The sequence below is a fragment of the Oryzias melastigma genome, linkage group LG7 (genome assembly GCF_002922805.2).
Source record: "Oryzias melastigma strain HK-1 linkage group LG7, ASM292280v2, whole genome shotgun sequence".
NCBI lineage: Eukaryota > Metazoa > Chordata > Actinopteri > Beloniformes > Adrianichthyidae > Oryzias > Oryzias melastigma.
The window spans coordinates 10,962,527-10,984,444 of record NC_050518.1 but is presented as its reverse complement, the minus strand read 5'-3'; the positions used below and the strand labels follow the sequence as shown (position 1 = coordinate 10,984,444).

Genomic DNA, 21,918 nt, shown 5'->3' with positions numbered 1-21,918 from the left:
GGTAACAGCTAACACAATTTGAATAAAAAAAAAATGTAGTATGAACTGGTTAAATGTTTAAACGTTTTATTTTTTGGATTTGAGCAGAAGTTGATTGAAACCATAAATACACAATAGAATCAAACATGTGCAAAAGTGTGCCTTAAGGCATATTACACAAGATAGCACAAAAAGCATCAACAGTGATATTGCACTGATATTTAACAAGAAACAGAATAAAAATGTACTTCCATTCAGTTCATGTGGGACTGGCAAGATTGATTAACAACAACAACAAAAAAACAAATTTACAAATTAAGTAGCTATTCACAAAAAATACACAACATTTATTTGCCTAAGATGTGTACTGAATACTTTTGCAGAAGTAAATATAAGCAAATAATTTCATATAAAAATACAAAATTTGATTCTAAACAAAACTTGAATCACAAAAAAATGTGAGAACAAAGCCATATAACAACCTAATAATAATAATAAAACTAAACTTCATTAGAATCATTATATTACATTGAAAGTTATTAAAATGCAAGAGGTTTGACAGCTTTCTACTTTACAGAACTTGTTTCTAAAAATCGAACAAGGTGGCATTGTCTGATTACAACATTAAAAGCTTTAGCAGCTGCTCCAACACATCAAAACAAAGTTACTCTTCATTTAAAAGCAGGAGTGTGAAAGAGTACAGAGCTAGACAGTCACATTCAGGTATACAGGACAGGAGCACTGGCCAATTACTGCTGCAAATAATCTAAAAATATATCTACATTACATGTTTCATAAAGCAGCAGTGAAATGCAATGGAGACTTTGACAATCGAGAAGGCGACTTAATCCCAATGCACTATGAAAATTTGCTGCAAGTGATGATTTCTGGGTTCTTCTTTGACTGTTTTCCTTCCTTCAAAAGTCTCCTGTAAAGAAACTGAGTCTTTATCAGGCCAACATTGTAAATAATAAATTGTTCTGAATGTTTGCCTGGTGAAATAAAGGTTGTTGATGATGATCAGTAATTAAACTCTGAATTTTGCACCACTAACTAAGCAACATTCTCAAAAACCCCATTAAGAAGTTCATTATTGTTTGTGTATTGTTGTTAGTGGCAACATTAACCATAGCTTTTAAAACGGCAATTATTTCAGCTCTTAAAACTATTCTCTTTTTTAAAAAAAAAGGGGTGGACTAAATTACATAAATTTATCAACGAGCGTTACACTTGTGTTCCTGGCTTTGTAAAACACAAGAAGCAAACTATAAAGTCGTGAATGGAAGGAATGAACAGTTTTAGACTGTGCAAAAACATCCACTTCCCACGCTATGCTAAATAGTGCAAGTTAATAGTGTTAATTCTGAACAAATCTACAGTCAGCCGTTTCAGGTTCTCATTAGTTCACCTCAAAAAAAGCAGCATGAAGTTCTTCTGGACTAGTAACTTAGTGTAAAAAGAACTGAGAGTGAACATTTGGTGTATTTTATGGAGTTAACACCCTCTGCAAGGGTGAGGGGTACACTAAGGAACACTGGACAGAGAAAGGGCAGAGGCATCTGTACTACGGGGATCTTTAACACCAATAATGAGGTCATTAGTTCTTCGAGTGGCCTCAACTAGTGAAAGCACACCCATCTTCTCTACTTTATGGCCCTTGACCAGCAGCAGCTCCACTTCGTCCTCTGGAAACTCATCTGTAAAAGAAAACCCAACAGACAAAGAGTTGTGAGGTTAGAGATAAGAACAAACACTGAAAATAGATGCTGTTTTTGTATTTAGTTTTATGGATATTTGGTTGATCAAGGGTAAGAACCAAATTTGTAACAAAGACAGAAGAATCCCTATTTAAACCCATAGAGTTTACAGTAAAGAAAAAGTTCCAATCTGACCCAGATATCAAATCAGTAAGTAATATCTGACTGTGATACTTATCCACTTTATCATGTATTTAAAGTTAATTTATTTCTAATACTAAAATTCTAAAAATTGTTATAAATTTTAAGATTTTCAGTGCCAGTACAAACTTCCTAAATTGTGATTTAATTCGTCTTGTGCAGGTCTTATATTGTGGTTCCCACGCTTTTGTTAACATACTTGTTTCCCACTTATAAGGTCAGAGGAAAAGAGCGTTGGGGAAAGCTGAACACAAGGCCACTAATTAATTGTAACTTCCTTTGGAAGGTTCTAAAAGAATTGGGCTTGGTGGTTCATGTGTTCAAAAGAAAATAGAACATGAATAGTGCTCATGTGAACCAAACAATACAGCAGAGGGAACATGTAAAAAGGAATAAAACCTCACCGTCCACCAGGAGGGTGTCTGGCTGCAGCTGTGGGTGGAGTCTCCCATAAGCTAAGCTGTCATTCATGTTTTTACGTGACGAGAGAACATTCATCAGCACCTGCAGAAAAATTCCAAGATTTATTTTTTTAAAGGCTGCAAGGTACGGTGGCCCTGAAGTGCAAATTACATCAACAAATCACTCAAAGCAAAAACCTTTTAAAGATCACAATGACGATTAAGAAAGCAAAACAAATAATATAAAAATAAAAACTTCTCAGAAATCAAAACATAATTCCAAAAAATAAATAAATAAAAGGGAAATGTTGGGAAAACAAAATGATTAATTAAATCAAAATGAAGGGTTAAAAAATTAAACTAAATACAAAATCAGAAAAGGTAAGAATTATGGGACATCGCTGATTGGATGAGGACGTTAGTTTACATTTTCACCTGAAAGTTACACTATATTACCAAAAGTATTCTCTTACCTGCCTTGACTCACATATTAATTGAAGTACCATCCCATTCCTGACCCATACAGTTCAATGTGATGTCAGTGGTTCACCTTTTACAGCTATTACAGCTTCAACTCTTCGAGGAAGGCTGTCCCGCAAGGTTGAGGAGTGTCTTTGTAGGAATTTTTAACCATTCTTTCAAAAGCACATTGGTCAGGTGGTCACTCAGACTCGTCCATCAAATTGCCAGATGGAAAAACGTGATTCATCACTCCAGATAAAGCTTCTCTGCTCTAAGTCCAGTGGCGGCGTGCTTTACACCACTGCATCCAAAGCTTTGCATTGCACTTAGTGATGTGTGGCTTGGATGGCAGTTCTACACTGGAATTCACTGAGCTCCTGAGAGTGGAACATTCTTTCACAAATGTTTGTAAAAACAGTCTGCATGTCTGAGTTCTGGATTTGATACACCTGTGCCCAGACCAAGTAATTAGGACACCTGATTCTGATCATTTAGATGGCTGGTCAATACTTTTGGTAATATTGTGTATTTGGCATGGTGATATCAGAATTGAACAGCTACTCTGTAATACATGTAGATTTGGAGGTAAAATGTACCTGCGTGATACCGCTGAGAGCCTTCTCCCCATTAGAAGATCCAACAGCTACATACGTGCCACACAGCCCCACTGCTGGCCTCACTGCAGTGGGCATGAGGAAGGACATGGGCCTTTTTCCAGGCTGGAGGTTGTTATGCTGATTAGAAAGACAACACATCAATGAGAGGTGTAAGAGAACATACATAATCTAAAGTACTACAAAAATGAAGAACAATAAGAAAAAAGCAGAAGTCATTACTGGGTTAGGTGATGAACTCAGTGTTTTATTGGGCCAAGAGAAGTCCAGGATCTGGCTATTTAACAGGATTCCTGATGGAGTCACTATACCACTGCCAAATGGTTTGTTGAGAGAGCTAAACCAAGTAAAAAAAAAGATGGATTTACTAATAATGATCATAAACATACTAAAATGCATTGGTTAAAATTTGAAATACCTCATGATTGACACTATGTGGTCATCTGGACCCATGACCATGACCTGAGCAGCAGCTGCTCCTTTCTCTAAAGTAAACGCAGAAGTGTAATGACTGACGGGATTTGCTTCAGAGTCGCTGATCAGCTGGCGAAGTATGGAAGCCTGAGATTTACTGGACGGTGGAAACGAAAGTGCAGCATTTAACTTGGTTGAATACGTGCCTTAATGTCAGAGATTTTAGGTGGGATGCAACAGCTTTACCTCAGCATCTTAGCAACAGTTTCTGTCATAGAGCTGTCATACATCGGGTCGCCAAGCCCACTAGCCAGGCCCAGAGATATTTTTACTGCCTAGTAAAATGAAAATGAGAAAAAAGGGGTTTATTTAAAAACAGCCTTTATTCAATGTTAATCCAGTATATAATATTTTCTTTATTACCTCTGCGATCCAATGTACAGTACTGTTCCTGGGCATTTTGTTGGTAATGTTGTAGCCTTCAAGAATATTAAGTGCAGCGATCAAAGCCACCCCTGCATGTGGGGCTGATGACGCCATCACATGATGTCCTTCACAACCAACAAGATCATAAGAGGAGAGATTGTTTTTTTTGTTTTTGCAGGCAAGCAGTCAATGGTTGACAAATCAATAATTTACTGATTTATACAAGTCAGCTGGGATATGGAATAAAATATGACTGATTTTGGAGAGGACAGATACACAACACAATAGAAAAACATGCAGAGATTGTTAGATCAACCAGAGAGCACTTCCAAATCGCAGTGCAACCATAAAAAAGTGAAGCATTTTCTAAATTAACATCTCAGGGTCAATAAAAGCTTGTGCTGTGTAAACAAAGCCTTTCAAATTAAACACATTTCCACCATAGGCCTAATTAGGGAGCAGAATATCTGCATTTCTTTATTTACTCGGGACATTATGAGGGACCCTGGAAGAACTGATGCAGGGAGAGTCAACCCATCCTGAGCTGATGTTTGGCGTGGTTATAACCAGTACTTTACCTTGATAGGTGACCTCTGCTGGTTCTTGCAGCACTGTGCTATAGTTTCCTAAGTCCTCCTCTGTGAGTACACCACCTTTTTTTTGCACCTATATCCCAAAACAGGAGTTAACCATATAAAAGGTCACGCTTTTTTTTATTACAGAAGAATGAATGCAGGAAACAACGGGAGCATACATTAAATCATCTAATCAAATCAGATATTCGATTTTTTTAACTTATTACATAGTCACAAGTTACATGTATGCATCATTGTTTTGCTCAAATGAAAAAAAATATCCAAGCTTTATGTGTGAGGGTTGAAATTGATTAGATGGAAAAACAGTTCGATAAGAAGGTGCATTTATGTGAAAAAGAGTAAAATAAACCCCGACTTACTTCAGTCACCATTTCCTGTGCCGTCTTCCCACTGTAGAACTCTGATATCCCTTTAACCGCAACAGCTTCCAGAATGTCTGCCAAATCATGCCGTTGGATAAACAGCCCCGGGGGGGGAAGGTTCCCGTTGGGAAGAAACAGTTTCTGAAACGCTTCCGACAGGCTTTCGTTCTTAACCTTTGAGAGAGCTTTAGCTGTGGAGAGAGACAGGAAAGACAGGTGGGACGTCAGCAGGAGCTCAGGTGCTTTATGCTTGTGGTATTTTGGACAGTTGGACATTGAAGGAAAAGCACCGCTCTTTTTCAATGAAGTCCCACTCCAACTATATATATTTTTTCTATTGTAAAATCGTTCCCAGTGATCTGTTAATTATGATTTAATACATATTTCCTGCAGATCAGCAGGAGCTCAATAGAAATTTCCTTTTGAGTTGTAGGAGGGACTGCTTGCATGGAAGTTAGCCATTCACCATTTACTTGGCATTCCTTTGTTTACACTCTCTCCAGCTAGCTTATAGCACCTCACAAGCCCAAGAAAACATTAGTGTAGCAAAAAAAAAAAAAAACTGCTAGCAATATTGAAGCAATGCAGTCATACAGTCTTGAGCCAAATGGCAAAAAATATTTAAAAACACAATTTTAATCTTAAATTATTCCATGTATGTCCTCTATCTTGAGAAAAAGGCCACAAGAACATGTTAAAAACACAACTTTCATTGGAGTGGAAATAATTAAAGCACACTCACCGAAGTCATGAGTGACATTGAATCCACTTCGAGCAACATCTGCTGCCATTGCAACAACATCCTTCCATGACATCCTGGTGAAGTCAAAGATATTGTTAATCTATCAGTTTTTTTCAGAAACAGATTAAAAATCCACAATAGTGTACATTTCATCACTTAATGTTATGCATAAAAGCTAAACAGTGGGATTAACACTCTTCCTGGAGGCAGAAGCATCTGTTACATAATAATTACACAGAACTGGCATAATTACAGCTCCAACATCTGACTCCAAAAAGCACCAGCTTCTCCTTTAATTTAAAGACACTGTTTTACTAACATTTTAACAGAAAAGTTCAACATATTAGCTGTACCTTTAAATCAATATATATTATAATAAAAATACTTTATTATATAAAAGTATATCAAAAAGGTTTATCAGTATCAAAACATAAAAAAGAAAGTCAGCGACACTTTCTTTTGTTTTATTTTATTGAAAAAAAGGGCAAAAATGTCATCCTCCCCTTAAAATACTCTACCTTTGAGCAGCATTATGCACATTGTACATTTAAGTGGTAAATTCTTCTCTACATAGACATCTTCGTGCACAACTAAAGAACAAATTATTCATCAGCTTGTCAAATTAGTTTGAGTCACTGCTCCCAGCGGTGCTGCTCTTATTTTAAAATCCACTTCCAGTCAGATTAGGAGAAGATAAGCACTAAAGGATCTACTTGTAAGCATTCTCTTTATAGCTGTGGATGTGAAAATGTGTGCAGTTCCAAGCCTTACCTCTTCACTCAAAATGGTAATAATGCTCAGTTTAAAAAAAATGATAAATTACTGGATTTTTTGCTCACACAGGGCAGATAGCTAGATTTTTTTATTGTTTTGATTTAAAGACCCACTCCAATGAAAACTCTCTTTTTAACATGTTCTTGTAGCATTTCGCTCATAATAGAGGTCCTACTTAAAAGAATAAAAAATTAAAACTGCACTTCTGAGTATTTTCTTTTTTTATTCAAATTGTGTTGGATCAGGAGCAGATGAAAATCAGAATGATTGAAAAATGCTCCACTTGCAGACAAATTAGCGCCTTAATTTTCTTTGTCTGAGCTGGCATCTGGCTCTAAACTGTACGGCTGCATTGCTCGCCACTTTTTTGCTATGCTAATGTTAGCTTTTGGGATTATGAGATGCTATAAGATAGTGGGAGAAAGTGTAAACAAAGGGCTGATGGAAAATCAGCAAAGCTAACTTCCGCCCCAACAGTTCCACCCACAACCCAGAATCATATTTCCAATGAGATGCTCTTGATTTTGGTTAAAAACTGCATAATCATAATTAAAAGACCACTGGGAATGATTTTACTATAGAAAAAATATATATACAGTCAGAGTGGGACTTTAAAGATATAAGAATACAGTTGGTGCTTCCATGTGAATTTAGCCAGATCAATACAGCTAAGTTTAGGCAAATAAAGTACAATTTGGAATAGTCAGTAAAAACCTAGCTGGTACTTTCAACCAAAAACTGTTTTCTTCCAGAGGCATTAAGGAGGCAGAATCCTGTTAACCTTTAACCTTTCCACCCGTCTGACTTCTCCACTCCTTAAAACCTGTCATCTTCTTTTCATTCTTGGCCAACCATCCTGCTGCTGTTCTACAGAAGTTTGGCTCCTATTTTTTCCTGGAAATTGTCTTGCTTTCCTGAGGCCTTTTTGTTTAAGTTCCTCTTCACACGTCTCCAGAACAGTCCATCTCTTCATAAAGACCGTCTTTTATGTGTTAGCACTTGCTTTATGTCATTTAAAATCTCCAAAAAGTGTCACAGTTGTTCTGTATCCACCTCTTAAACTTGTGTAGAGCATTACTGTTTATAGGTGTTGCTGAACAATAAAAATCTAATACAATTCTCCATTTTAAACATCAAAAATGGCAGCAAATGTAGTTTATTTTTAGCACTTGCAATGAGTAAGCATAGAAAGTTAAAGCATTCAAAACCAGAAAGTAATATTGATTTATGGAGGAAAAGGTTGCAACTTTAAATGTTTAAATTAATTTTTTGTTCTGTACCTGCCATAGAGCTGGTGTGCCTGATGCAAACCACTGAGCATACCAGGGACTCCTACCAGCAAGCCAGTCTAAAATAAAGCAAGTGACAAAATCCATGAAGATCGTCCACAATACAAAGCCAGAACAAACAATTAGGGTGTGTTTTTGTTGTCAGATGAGTGAAAAATAAAGTCTTACATTAATATCTAGGTTTGTCTGCAACATGTCCTCATGAATAGCAGACGGCGCCGTCTCTCTGAAGTCAATGACTCTCGTCTCATTTTTACGGATGCTGTGCACCAACATTACACCCCCTCTAAACACAAGAAAAGTACAAAATTGTGTCTTAATGTTATTGTGTAAACCTTTAAAGGAATCCCACATGGAATCTTATTTCATAACTTACCCTCCGATGCCAGACGTGTGAGGGTGAACAATTCCTAAACAGAGAGCGGCGGCGACAGCAGCATCAACACTAGAGCCCTGCTTCCCCAAAACATCAAATCCAAGAGACGTACACCGGGCCACATCCGTCACCACCGCTCCTTGGTTATAGACCTTCAATAAATGAGGGAGTTAGACATTAAGGATGGGATTTAATAGAAGAAAGCATGTGAAGTTATCCTTTAATCACTCATGTAAGATCAGCAAAATGTTGCAGAGGGTTGGTTGCAACAGTGCAAACATTTATATTATTGCACAATATTACACAAGTACAAGTTAAACCTTGAAAAATTCTAACTTAATTCATTTTTACTTGTTATTTAAAGCTATCAACATTGACATTTTTACATTTTCTGTTCTCACTACCTACCACTATTTTGTTGTCAAAGTTTAGTGTTGGGTTTGGTCTTTATTTTAACATGAATATACACTTTTTAAAAACATATTTCTTTGAATCGTACTCTTTATTTTTGGGTAAATGTTGCGTTTTCTAGGGACCAAGAAATATATTTTTGACAAGTTTTGACAGGAATTTGAACCAACATTTTTAGAGAATACAATTAAAAACTCCGTCTTGCACACATACCTGAGGGTCACCAAAGTAGATCTGCATGATGAGGGCTACAGTGACCCCAGTAGCAAAAGTGAGACATGCCGTGATGATGACAGTCAGTCCATCTCGTTGACAGGCGCAGTCCTCACTGAAAGGGTCCGTGTTGGTTTCACGAAGGGAAGCAATATCATGGCTGGCCAGATCGGATGCAGAGGAAGGGAGGCGCTGAAGCCGAGCAGACCTCAGAAACAGATCTGGATCTGTGTGAAGTTCAAAACAAGACTTAGTGTAAAGAATCAGAGCAAACTACAATATTTCAGATTGAGTTTCTCACACAAAATAAAACTACTTTTTTACATGTAGGTAATTGAATAAAAACAAATTAAAGCTTAAGAATATCTTAAAGTCCAGCTTTGATCATCTTTTGCTCTATTGTGTTCCTAGTGGTCTTATAATCATGATTTTTTTCCATGTGTTGACATGCTCTCCTGCCAACTAACAGCCACTAACATAACATTTATGCTGCAACAAAAATAGCGGAAAAATATAAACTGTCTGCTCCTGATTCACGATGAGTTGAATAAAGAAATACACAAAATGTAGTTTTAAGATGAATTTTATCATGAGAAAAATGCTACCAGAAACACAATTTTCATTGAATACGTTCTATAATTTTCTTAGATAGTACATTGGAAATAAGATAAATGTCACTGTGTGGAAAACATACTTTCTGAAACACTGAAAAAGAACATTTCTGACCTGTGTCTTGTTCACTCAGGACATTGTCATCATCCTTGCGGGACTTCAGGGTGTTCTCCCCGGACGCCATGTCATCCTCGGGCAGCCTGGGGAAGCTGGTGATGCTCATGTAGTCCACAGGAGAGTAAGCACTCCCCAAGGTTGTCTCTGGGTTGGCATCTTTATCCCCCACACTCCCACTGGAGTAAGCTGCTACTGTCTCTGCAGCTGGGTTAAGCATGATGAATGGCCAAATCTATGTGATGGTGGCAGTCAGGCCAGGACAATCACATTTCTTGAGGTGTGACTGAGAGTCACCCTGTGTAAAACATCCAGTAAGGGGGCTGGGATGGTCCAAAATTCTTGAGACTAGTTTTTCGGTTTTTTCTCAGAAACTCCTGCGGGGAATCCTGGTTTGCCTTAAATATCCTCCCTAGTAAAAATCACCGCACCTGCTGTGAGTCTGTCCGACGGCACTGCATATACATTACTGACACCTGCAGAAGATACGGAAACATCCAGATTAACCGGTTCTGCTGCCCCTTCAAAAGAATTAGCAAAATATTTCAAAATAAAACACTACGTTACAAGAAAAAAATACAAAATTAGTGACGATACTATCTTTAATTCACCATGTATCAGTGTAAATATATTGTTAAATAAATAAAATATAAACATTAGTTGGGGATAAAGCTCAGATTAGACAGAAAGCTTCCGATGACCTGCTAATTTCACTGCGTTGCTACAAGCTAACGCATCCCTCCGGATAACTCACAGACTAAAAACCCTAATATTGGTAAACAATACTTACTGGTTTTGTAAAATACATACAGGGGACGTGAAAAAAGCCTTGGTGATGATATATGCTGGTTTTCCGCGGAGCAGGTGAGCTGAGATGCGGACGGAGCGCTCAGTCACCGCGGCTAAAAGGCTCACTCCCACAGCGAAGTAAGCCTCATATACGGCTGGAAACAACCGGTAGGACTAGTCGACGGAACAGCTGACATTTGAACATATCATTACGAAAATGCCTTTGAGTGGAACAAAAGAGCATAGAAAAAACTTCTAATTTAATTTCCAAATGTTAAATATATCGTGTTCTCAATTAACATTAAGCTACAAATATCACACTTACTTCAGTTATTGCAAACCATTGAAGCTCAGCTGAAACATCAGCTGTTCTCATCAACAAATCCTCTTTCTACTTAAAGATATCCTGTGTGCATCACTGTATTGATGGTTGAACTGGAAAGGGGGGTAAAACAGGTCACCGCAGGTGCCTAGAAACCAGTTTTGCACTTGCTGTCTCAAAATTTGACCTCCTTAAACCTTGAAAAAATAAGAGTATCAGATATCATCCCTTGTCACTATGGGAGACTCCCTTTTCCTGTTTGATAGGAGGTCACCTAAAGCTCAAAATCTTGGGTGTTTTTTCTGCAAACACTGTTCAACCAAAAGCATAGCCGTTTTATTCCTGTTTGCTTTGTTTGTTTCTTCCTATTTAGGGTTCCTATGCAAACTTATTTAAGTCAGCACGGTGCAACAGGATCCTGCCCTGATTCAGGTTCCAAACAATGTTTGCGTAAAACAATACCACACCCTCACCGGCTCACCAAGTTCACTACTTCCTTTAATCATTATGTGAGCCGCAAGTGCCATAAAAGCTGATTTATGGAAAGAAAAACAAAGCAAAATAACATGTATGAAATGTTCTGTGGATAATTATTTAATTAGGTACTCAACATTTATAGTACAGTATCAATTATCTTGAAACAGTTCTCGTGGAAATTTCTACTCGAGATCATTTAAATAAATAAAAAACGTCCTGTTTCCTTGTCAATGGCAGACAAGAGAAGCTTAAAAGGAAGCAGGAAAAGACCTGGTGTAGAATTCATCAATACCTTTCTTGTTACAGAAGTGTTAAACAGAAACACAACAAATGCAATAATAAAAAAATTAAAAAAAATGGCCAACAAATTATGCATTTTCAACTGCCATCCAAAACATCTATAATCTTAAAAACAAGTTTTTTAATTTGTTGGATCAGAAGGAAAAATTAAATACTTTGTCTTAATCTTGGGTTTTTTAAATAAGTTCCATTCAGTAAGTTTTTACAGAACGTATTTGAACAATAGTAATCTACAAAAACCATGTTCACCCATAGAGCACTTCCTTTAAAATATATATTTACAGTTTAAATTTAATTTTAAAGACAGTTTGAAGAGAATTTTTTGCATTGTTTCTAATATTTTCACCTTTATTCGCAGTTTTATAGGGCCCTGAAGGAAAAAATGACCCAACAAAATTGCATGACAATTTTACCACATTTGCCCCTTTTATATGCTGCATTTATATTGTATTTTAAAATTATTTATTACTCATAAAAGTGTTAACTGAGACTTGAAACATATTTACTTTTGGATGCTAAATATAAATCTAAATACTAACGATTCATTTTAAATATAAATGTACATAGGGCTCTATGTGTAAAACCTTTGTGTCACATGCAAAGTATAATATAAGTCTAAATATAATTGGAACGCTATGTAGAGGGTTATTTCCTTGAGTAAATTTTTCCTTCTTTTTTTTAAAAAGAATTGTGGACGTACCTCTTGTGTGAGAGAGGTATAGTTAAGGAGGCAAATCTTAGTGAATGGCAGGTGGTCAAAATGACCAAAATAACTTTTTAAATGTTGATTTGGTTAAACCAGTGCACACTGTTGAACCATTAATTAATTCAAATAAAATAGTTCTGTACATCTGAGTTTGCTCTCATGTTTTTGCAATACATTCTGCAAAAAATCTGTAAAGATTAACATAAAGAAATATGTTTCAATAAAGAATTGCTGTGAGCTATGATTATAATTATATTAATTGTTGAGAAGTATTTTAATTGCATATACAGAATTGTTATTTTAACATCTGATTTCAATTGGAATCCTGTATTTAAAGTAATATTTGTACGTTTAAATAGTACCAGGAAATGAAATTACTTTTTTAGTTTTTTTCAACTGATTTAAGTTGCCAAATTATGCCCCATAACTCATAATGAATTCTATTATATAGTCACTGCTGAGATGTATTTATCTTTGCATAAAAGTCATATAGTAAGTATGATTGAAACGCTGAATCACATTTAGCCAAATGCTTTCCTACATGAAATAATGACACAAGATTCAGGTGTTAACCTGAGTATTTATTGTAGGTATTGGTAATTGTATTTTTTTTTCTTTTTTTTTCATGGGCAGAGACTTGTGTATTTTGAGTGGTTGCTGGAACACCCCCATCTTTGCATAGATCTTGACTGTCAATGGTTAGGTATCCAACTGTTAGGAGGGAAAAATGCAACACAAAAACCATGCAAACACAGTGAAAGGCACAAGTTCTACAGATTTCAGGTACACCAAATTTTATACATGTATATATTTCATTTTTATTGCAAGAGAGGTGGGTAATTCAGATGTAAAACGGGTGAAAACCCAGATGTTTTAAGCTGCCATCATCTGAGGGCACAACAAGAAACTCCCCAAACATTCATTGCCTTTTTTTGTTTAAAATGCTGAACAACTCTTTTATAACTATATGAGAAAATACAAGCATTTCTACTGATTTGTTGTTTTTTTTTTATACATTTTTGTCGTTTTCATATACATCAAAACTATTAGTCTCCTGCCTCATTCTGTCCCCTTCTAAGTCTGACACATCACAGAGGCTCAACACATTGGGTGATCAATCCATCTTCACAGCTTCCGATGACATCCACTCCTAAAACTAGACTTTTTTCATGACAAAAAATGACGAAAAAAAGGTTTTAGTTTTTCGAAATTAAAAAAAAAAGCAAAATAGGGGAAAAAATTAACAGTTTTTCAGCAGGAGATATATATTATTATGAATTTGCGTGCACACACATTCACCTGTAACCTCTTGTTATTACCCTGGTCTCCCTTTTTACATGCTTTCTTTCACCCACAAACAAAAACTCTACATTTCAGGCACATTCAAATTAAAGGGCGAGTCCAGGAAAAGTGCAGTAGACCAAACAGAGTTCATTACACGTACATGTGTGTGCAGACACTACACTCGTCACCTCAGACACATGCATCACACTTGAGGATCGGACAGGGAGCATCACAGTTACCTTTAAAACAGGCAAAAAAAAAATCTGGTGATTTTTGGAATCATATTAAAAGCTATGTTTTAGGTAAAAGGGTGATTTGGAAGAAATAAAGTAATTATATTCAATTATATGGGGAAAAATAAACATAGGCAGTAGATAAAGACAAATATTTGTCCTTAAAACAAACCAGAAGAGATGGAACTGGAATTCTTTCACTAAGTGCTGTGCTAGTTGGAGCCACTAGAGGGCGGAGTTTGCCTATGGCACATAGTGTCATGCTGTTTCCAAAGATACAACCAAGTTTGATGAGACTTAAGTTGGGGTAAAGACACGATTTTTGGCCACTTAACTGCCTTTCTGGTTTGAAAAGAAGCACCTATCCTAGGCAGAGAGCAGACTCTGATCAGTCCCACTGGACACAATATTGTGGACTTCAGTCCTGAGAGGCTTTGACATCTACCGGAGCATGAATCAGTCTGCTATATTTACAAGAGAAATAAATGACTCACATCAACTATTATTTTTTTTTTTTTTTTACAAGAGTCTCTAAGAGTGACAGTACTTTTTCTTGCACGCACACAATCAGGATCAATAACACAAAAGTAAAAGCAAACAAGTAAATGAACAAGCACACCACTCACCTCTAAAAGTGTAACTCACTAAATATATAACAGTGCAAACTTACATCCATGTCTCAGTTAATTTAAAAACATTAGTTATACACTTCAGCACCATTGATTACTATTATTTTTTTTTTGTTGTTGAATACATATCAGTAATATAGATCTTTAAAGTGGACGATGTTAAAGCTGAATGTGCTGACAACAAGGAGACTTTTATTTATGAGACATTCATCAATGACTTGAAAGTGATGAATGAGAGATGTTCAGAAAAACACGTCTGTCTCCGTTTTGCAAATTAGATTGTGTAACTATATCACACTTGTTTGGGAATCACATGGTGTCAGGTATCATTAGATGTGGTTTGACATGACTGACAAATGCTGGGAACAAACCACACTGTGTGACTGTGATCATTAACTTCTCACTTGATGACTTTAAATGCTGCTTGGAAAAAAATTAAACAAAAGCTATGTTGACATTTGCTGTAAATAGTTGGTATTGCAATCAAAATATAAGCTAAAATGTAAAACAGAGTTGCAATCGATACCACTTTGCGCCCACTTCAACCTACAACCTAAGGTTATCTTTGCAGTTATTGACACCAAAAACATCCTGCTTTATACTAACCTTGTGTTTTTCGTCATGACTCATTGTGGCTTTGTTTAAACTTTTGCACATTCTCACACCATCGTCTACTTGCTTTAATCACTAAAAAAGACAGATGAGAGAAGAAAATTCTGTCTCTTACGTCGTGTCATCTTTCAAGTGCAAAAATGTGGGGATAACAAAAGCACAGTGGTTTTCCTCTCACTATGGTAGACTTCCAATTAGTCTGAATAAAATATTTTTCTAACTAGAGAGAAATTATATTTTTAATTGTATTCACTGCAAAATACTACTTAGGCTTAAGTCAAAACACTCAAATGCTTCCAATTTTGCCTTTTTAAACTTAATATTTTTAACATAATAGTTAATGAGTAAATGCATTCAGTGTAAAAAAGCAAAAAATAAATGAAGATGATTACATTTCTTTTTTTTTGGAATGGGGAGGGCCTCAAAATACAATTATTAGCTGATCTAAGACAACAAAACTCAGATTATGTTTTAATATTCTGTGAAGCTGTTTTAGAGATGGGATTTTAATATAAACTGAGGGAATCAAAGCACATTTGTCAATGTGGATGAACTTTTTGTGTGTATTTAGTTGACAGTGCACAGCTAATGCCCTCGTGGTAAACAATGCTTCGTGGTTGCTGCTTTAGTGGCAGAAGTTACGCTTGCTGGGCTGGTGAAGAAAGGTGTTTCTGGCACGGGCCGCGTGGCGTGGAACCTGCTCCCTGGTGCGATTCTGCCGCTGGATATGGTTGCGGCTTAGATGGCGTCTATCGATGCGGGCTTTGCAACGCTGGACCCTGGCCACCTGGGTGACCTTAGCCAGAGCTCCGGGGTTGGCAGCCCCTGCACGAGTCACCCTAGTGGGCATAGTGCTTCGGGTAGCTGGGAGGACGGCTGGCTCAGACACTCTGCTGCAAAAAGGAATTCTGATTTTAGGAATTTTTCACGAGAGTCTTTGAAAGGATTTATTTTGTGTCGTCTTTTTCTCACCTGACGCTGCTGGCCAGGCTGAGAACGCATTCCTCCCCCACCACAGACAGGTCGCTGGTGGAGACCATGGACGTGTTGTTGGGTGAAACGTACACAGACATGCTGGGGTGCTCTATGAGCAGATCTTCCATGGGACTGGCCTCCGCTGTGGCTCCCTCTGCAGTGAAACAGGGGGGAGGGGTGACAAACCAACTCTCATCCATGCAGCCTCGCTCCGAGCCTTCCCTACTTCTACCCCCGCTCCCCCCACACTCACTCCCAGGATCTGGGGACATCGATGGGGTGGAGGAAGGGGTGGATAGTCTGACTTGTCTCGGCAGGCTCACAGGTGTGGCAGCACCCAAGTGCATTGGGCTTGTGCTGTAGCCAGGCGGGACATTGGAAGAGTCCGCCGAGCCCCGGCCTTTGTGTGTTCTACGCCGCTTATTGGGCGGGTGGCATTCTGTCCTTGTGTGTGCGTTTTGATGCTCTGATGCGATGTTGTGTTCAGAAAGAGTCCCCGTTTTATTATCCACCTGCATCCTGCAGTCTGCTTCTAGGTAGCGCAATGCAGTTATGAGAGACGTCAAATTAAGACCAAAAAATTCATGCAATAGAGGGATGATGCAAAAAAAAAAGAAAAATTTGCACATATGGCAGATTTTACAAAAAGCCATGCGGGATAATTTTTCATTTTAACGGAACCACATACACACGCACGCGCACACACACCAGTGTGGGGAATGTAAGCGTTTTTTTTTTTTTTAATTGAAGGAGGGGAGGAGGAGAGGGTAAGGAAAAACAAACATAAGAGTCACATCATTAATTATGCTGACCCTCTGACTCTGATTATGTCACTGCCATAATGTTTTCTAGCTGAGAGACGAGATCTGGCTCCAAACTAAATTTCACACATCATCTTTGTCATGATCATGTCATAAACAAAGCTGAAGGACATGTATGCTCCATCTTTCATCCCTCGACAAACAGGACTTTCGGTTATAGCAGCCAAACTGATGAGCATCAGCTCTGCATTGCCCTGACGTCAGTTCACTCCACTCCACCGTCCCCGTTGCTGTTTCTACTCTTTTTGTGTTAGTTTGACCAGTTTCCACAGCGAGTTTAAATCACACTTCAATCCTTGCATTAAAGACCCACTCCAATGAAAATTTGAATTTTTAACATGTTCTTGTAGCATTTTTCTGATGACAAATGTAAAAGAAAATTGATCGTAAAAATCACATTTATGAGTATTGCTTTATTCCAATTGTTGTAAATTAGAAGATTAAAAATGCTGTTTGAAAGACCTACAATGGCAAACCTCACGCTCTATGCTCTGCTCTATTTTCCAGCAAGGCCACACGGGACCCATATGGTTTAAAAGTGGGCAGAAATGTGGGACCCAATTGGGTTTGTCAGCAGTTTCCGTGGTGACCCGACCTGTGTTTTCCCACATTGGCTCCACTGCCCAGGGACCGGCGGCCTGGGCTAAATTTCTCTGCTAGACCCTGGGCAGTGAAGCTTGCTACCGTGGCAAACCAGTCCACGGTGTGCCCACTTAAGGCAGCGTGGGCAAACACCGGTGGGGCCACCATGGAAACTGCCAACAAACTCAATTTGGCGCCACATTTTCAGACCACTTTTAAACTTAGCCTTGCTGGCTGGAATCCACTTGCAAGTAAATAGATACATTAACGTCTTATTTTTTTGTCCGAGTTGGCGTCTGGGTCAAAACTGTAAAGCTGGTTAGCTCTAATTTTGCTTGCCATTTTTGTTACATCAGTAATGCTAGGTAGAGGTTGTGAGGGGCTGTAAGCTAGTGGGAGAGAGCGCAAACAAATGCAGTTCAGAAAGCAGGGACAGGCTTACTCTGCACCAACAGTTCCCCCCACAACTTAGAGATGAATCTCTAATAAACTACTCTGCAAATGGTGTCCTTGAAAATGATGCAGATTTTTTTTTATTTTGCCTAAAACGGCAAGCCGGAGTGAGACTTTAAATCATCCGTTCCCTTACTCACCAGGCAGGTTGACGAGCATCCATCCCTCCTCATCAGCCTCCGTCAGACACGGGTTAGGACCCTTTAACTCAGCTGCCACCTCCTCCACTTCACCGAACAACAGGTTGCTAAGACGCTGAAACATTGCTCCTCGTGATGTTGAGTGCTCACTGCACCAGTGCTTCTTCGAGTTGAATGGTTTTAGCTGCCTTTTTTTTTTTTACAATTTTCTTTTTGTTGATGTTTTCAGAAGGTATCCGTTTGGTTTTCGTGAGTTCCTTTTTTTTTTTTTAAACCTCTTGTCTGGTCTTAGATGTGTGACAAACAGGACTCAAGAGGCTTTCGTAGTGCAAATGTAAGGATTCACTTGGTTTGAAACAAAGGCCTGAAAGAAAAACAAATAGAGAAAAATTAGGATCATTTTTAGAGATCGAGATGTTTTTAAAGACTCAAAGTTTAGTCAATGTTTCTTAAATGACACAAGCTTGTATCATTTAAAATTACTAGGAAAGGAATAGAAATGTGACACATTTTAGTTTAAAAAATAAAATAGCACCACTAGTGCTTTGGTTTGACTTTAGTGTTCAATGCAGGGCCATATAGGGTTTTTATATAATCCTTGCATTGAAGTATCATGCATGAGTGGTAACTTTTTGCATAAACATATATAACAAAGAACAAGGCATTTTTTTAGCTAAATGTACTGTACAAGTTTAAAATTCTGTCAAATGATGCTGGAATTTATTTTTACTGTATGCATAAAAACATTAATTTTACTGCAAAAAAATTAACAATATGACAACAATATATTTAGAAAATAATACTAATCTAAAGAATGCATTGGATGAAAAAGTTGAGCTATTCTTGAGCCCAAAACAGCAAGCAATGATCTGGAGAACAATAAGAACTCTCCCTTCCCCCATTTCACCCAGATAACCACAATATGAGGACAGATGGACAGGCTAGAGAAGAAGAAGGTGGAGGAGGTGAAAGGAGGTAACGCAAAAAAGACAGGCTCTTACAAAATCAAGTACTAAACTGTGCACTTGTTACAATGCAGAAAACAATGCAATAGCAGCAGCAGAAATGAACGAGTGTCTGTGAACTTGAAGATGATCTGAAGAATTTAAAATCAGTTTTAGTACTTAAACTGTTTAACTACTTAAACTGCTTCTCTTAAAAAGGCAAAAGTACAAATACTGTACATTTAAAATTAAGTATAACTCCTTAAATGTGTTTCAGATAAAGTAGGATTTCCCCACATGTATGGAATATTTTATGTGTGTATTAGTGTCAAAACTTTGCATGCAAGAGATTGCAACCACTTGCTTCTGCTGTTTGTTTTTCATCTTATCCTTTAAATGTTATTTGTTAAATACAAAATATATATGTTAGTATGTAATTTTAATTAGTCTGATTTTGTAATGCTAATTGGTCAGGCCAGAAAATAGGAAAGGCATGTGATCAGTAATTCCATCCCAACTCCAACAGGTTAGATGTCATGCACCCACATAACTCACATGCACTCAGCAGGTCTGACATGCATCACTTACTGAACAAAATTATGCTGGTTAGCTTCTATATAAATAACACCAAACACTAAACTCCTAAGCTCTCTCTTTTCTTTCTTTTTTTTTTTTTAAATCAGGCATCAAATAGGGATCCTAAATTACTCCATAAGAGTTTTTTGAAGTTAAAATCCACCCATTATCTAATGCATTTATTTATTTTTACATCTACTTAACTTCTCAGTTTGCTTATCAGACATAAAGAAAAAAAAATATTAAAGTTAAGTCCACAAAAAATGTGAGTAATGTCGGACTTAAAAGGAGTGAGACATTCTTTTATATGTAAGTGATCCACTGGAGAAAGACTAGGAGGAGCGTGGTGGGTGTGGTCTCTGTAATACAAAACAAGACGTCTCTGACGTCACCTCGCGTCAGGGAAGCTGACGGTTGACAGTCTGTTTTGCGGCCGAAAAAAAAAAAACACGGATAGAGTGGAAAAAATGAATTTTTAAAACCATACATTTATTTTATCTGTCGATTATTTCCCATTTTTATGTTCCGTCGTGTACTTCCTGTGAGCATTAGCTATCCTTACATGAAAAAAAAATGCCGCTAGCAGTCGAGATATGTAGACTTTAACCTCCGAAACCCATCATAGTGATCGGTTGTTAAATAAACGACCTTTGTTTTAGATTATTGACCGAGATGACACGACTTTCTGTTCAGGTTATCCAGGTTAAACATGAATTATCCGTGTAAGCTGTACAGCTGAAGGGTCAGAGCAATGACAGTTGTGGCTCAGCGACTGGATAGGCTTCTGGTTATACAAAGAAGGGAAAAAAAACACCGATTACACGGAGAAAAAGAACTATTAGTGGCCTAAAAATAGAAATGGTTTGCGATAAGATAAACACAGACATCCTTACAGTGCCTCCACATCAATATGTGATATAATCGGTCATAAAAATAGAAAGAGCTGTATGTTGTATGCAGGCTGGAGACATTTTATCGGAATATAGGACACCGATTAGACCCATATACGGCTTTTTATTTGGACGGCGATAAAGCGTTTAGACACTCGTCCTAATTATAGAACATCACCAATTTCACGACAGTCAACGGCAACCTACAATACGTGAAGGGTCACTGACAGACAAAGCAGTATATGTTTTATAACAACATTGCAGGCGTATTTCCTGTGCATATAAATGGGGTACAGGAAGTTTGCTAAAAATGTTATTTTTATGACCCAAAATACACGCAAAACACGGTAAAAATAGAATAAAATAAAAACAAGAATCATCTTACCTGCCTTTGAAGTATTATTTAAGATGTAAACGACACTTTAGACACAGCTCTTAAAGCATAGCTTTAGATAGCCTTTATATGAGGTAGTTAAAACACCACTATACAAAAATAAAAGGCTTTCTTCTCAGAAGAAGGGCTTCGTGTAAAAAATTTACACGGATGTCTTTATATCATAACATCTGCGGCAATTTTTCCCCTTCCTCTGCTCTATGTTGTCCTGCCGCAGATTTCCCTTGTTTATTGCTGCCTCCAGCTGATCCTTGGATCAGAATGTACAACGTACAAAACAGCTGATTGTGAGATCACAATGCGCGTGGCCACGCCCCGGTTGCCACCCACTTCAACGACGCCGGCCAATCAGAAATTTACACCCGCCACAATCCGGTCTTCTTGGCAACAGGGTGGGGGCTGGGCAGAATGAGAGTCTAACCTGCTCCAAAATGGAAAACTGATCCATAATCAGCTTCCAGTTTCAGTGATAAAGGGTTATTTAACTGACACTGACTCTTCTGATGATCAGCTGACTGCTAAATGGTTAAAAAAAACAAAGTTATAATCAGAAATAAGGCAAATGCTACTGCATAAAACTACATTGTGTGCTTAGTTTGAACAAAAGGCAAGTACTGAAAATAATTTCTTTTTAAAGATTGTGGCATTTTTGTACATAGATCACTGATGAATCACTAAAATTCCTTTGCACATTCTATTTCCTTTATAGATGGAATGTTTACTTGTACATCTAGTGTAACTTGTAGCTTGACGTCAAAATAGTCTTCATCCTCCAACCTTCACCAAAACATATTTTTTCTATGCCTCGATGAAGACAAAAACTGAGCATCTTGTTCCTTCACTTTAGATAATGTTTTTCTTTTTATTCCAGCATTGCAGTAACCAAGGATGGCTCAGTTGGCTGAGTGCAGGAATTGGCACAGGACTGTTCATAGAACTGGGTGCAGGATGCGGGCACAGGACTGGCGAAGGACTGGGCATAGGACCGGCGCAGGAGTCTTTACATAACTTTACAAATGCAAGAGGCTCTCCCACTGCAACCAGTCTGAATTGGCCTCCACGGTCTGGTGTCTCCGGCGCTGCATGTCTGTTCCGTTGGCTTCAAATA

At 37.7% G+C, this 21,918-nt stretch overlaps 2 protein-coding genes across 7 annotated transcripts; both read right to left on the bottom strand.

The window, feature by feature from the left end:
• Positions 1-49: 49 nt before the first annotated feature.
• On the bottom strand, positions 50-10,799 carry LOC112158874 (glutathione hydrolase 7). Of its 2 annotated transcripts, none has more exons than XM_024292526.2 (16): positions 10,474-10,799; positions 9,684-10,159; positions 8,958-9,184; positions 8,334-8,485; positions 8,126-8,243; positions 7,949-8,016; positions 5,895-5,968; positions 5,150-5,343; positions 4,773-4,860; positions 4,192-4,319; positions 4,015-4,103; positions 3,773-3,925; positions 3,577-3,691; positions 3,337-3,474; positions 2,282-2,381; positions 50-1,676 (listed from the first exon to the last, which is right to left on the bottom strand). In XM_024292526.2, exons 2-16 carry the CDS (start codon positions 9,901-9,903, stop codon positions 1,504-1,506), a joined length of 2,037 nt encoding a protein of 678 aa, XP_024148294.1. In that variant the 5' UTR covers positions 9,904-10,159; positions 10,474-10,799; the 3' UTR covers positions 50-1,503. The 2 variants fall into 2 exon arrangements, with proteins under 2 accessions (XP_024148294.1, XP_024148295.1); XM_024292527.2 differs by having other exon boundaries at positions 10,494-10,799.
• A 2,038-nt stretch (positions 10,800-12,837) lies between these two features.
• On the bottom strand, positions 12,838-21,085 carry LOC112158875 (tumor protein p53-inducible nuclear protein 2). Of its 5 annotated transcripts, XM_024292528.2 has the most exons (5): positions 20,802-21,084; positions 18,007-18,370; positions 16,264-16,542; positions 16,008-16,164; positions 12,838-15,928 (listed from the first exon to the last, which is right to left on the bottom strand). In XM_024292528.2, the coding sequence occupies exons 2-5, from the start codon at positions 18,128-18,130 to the stop codon at positions 15,661-15,663; spliced, it is 828 nt and encodes a 275-aa protein (XP_024148296.1). In that variant the 5' UTR covers positions 18,131-18,370; positions 20,802-21,084; the 3' UTR covers positions 12,838-15,660. The 5 variants fall into 5 exon arrangements, with proteins under 5 accessions (XP_024148296.1, XP_036068652.1, XP_036068651.1 ...); XM_036212759.1 differs by having other exon boundaries at positions 16,008-16,539; positions 20,802-21,085; XM_036212758.1 differs by having other exon boundaries at positions 16,008-16,542.
• Positions 21,086-21,918: the final 833 nt, after the last annotated feature.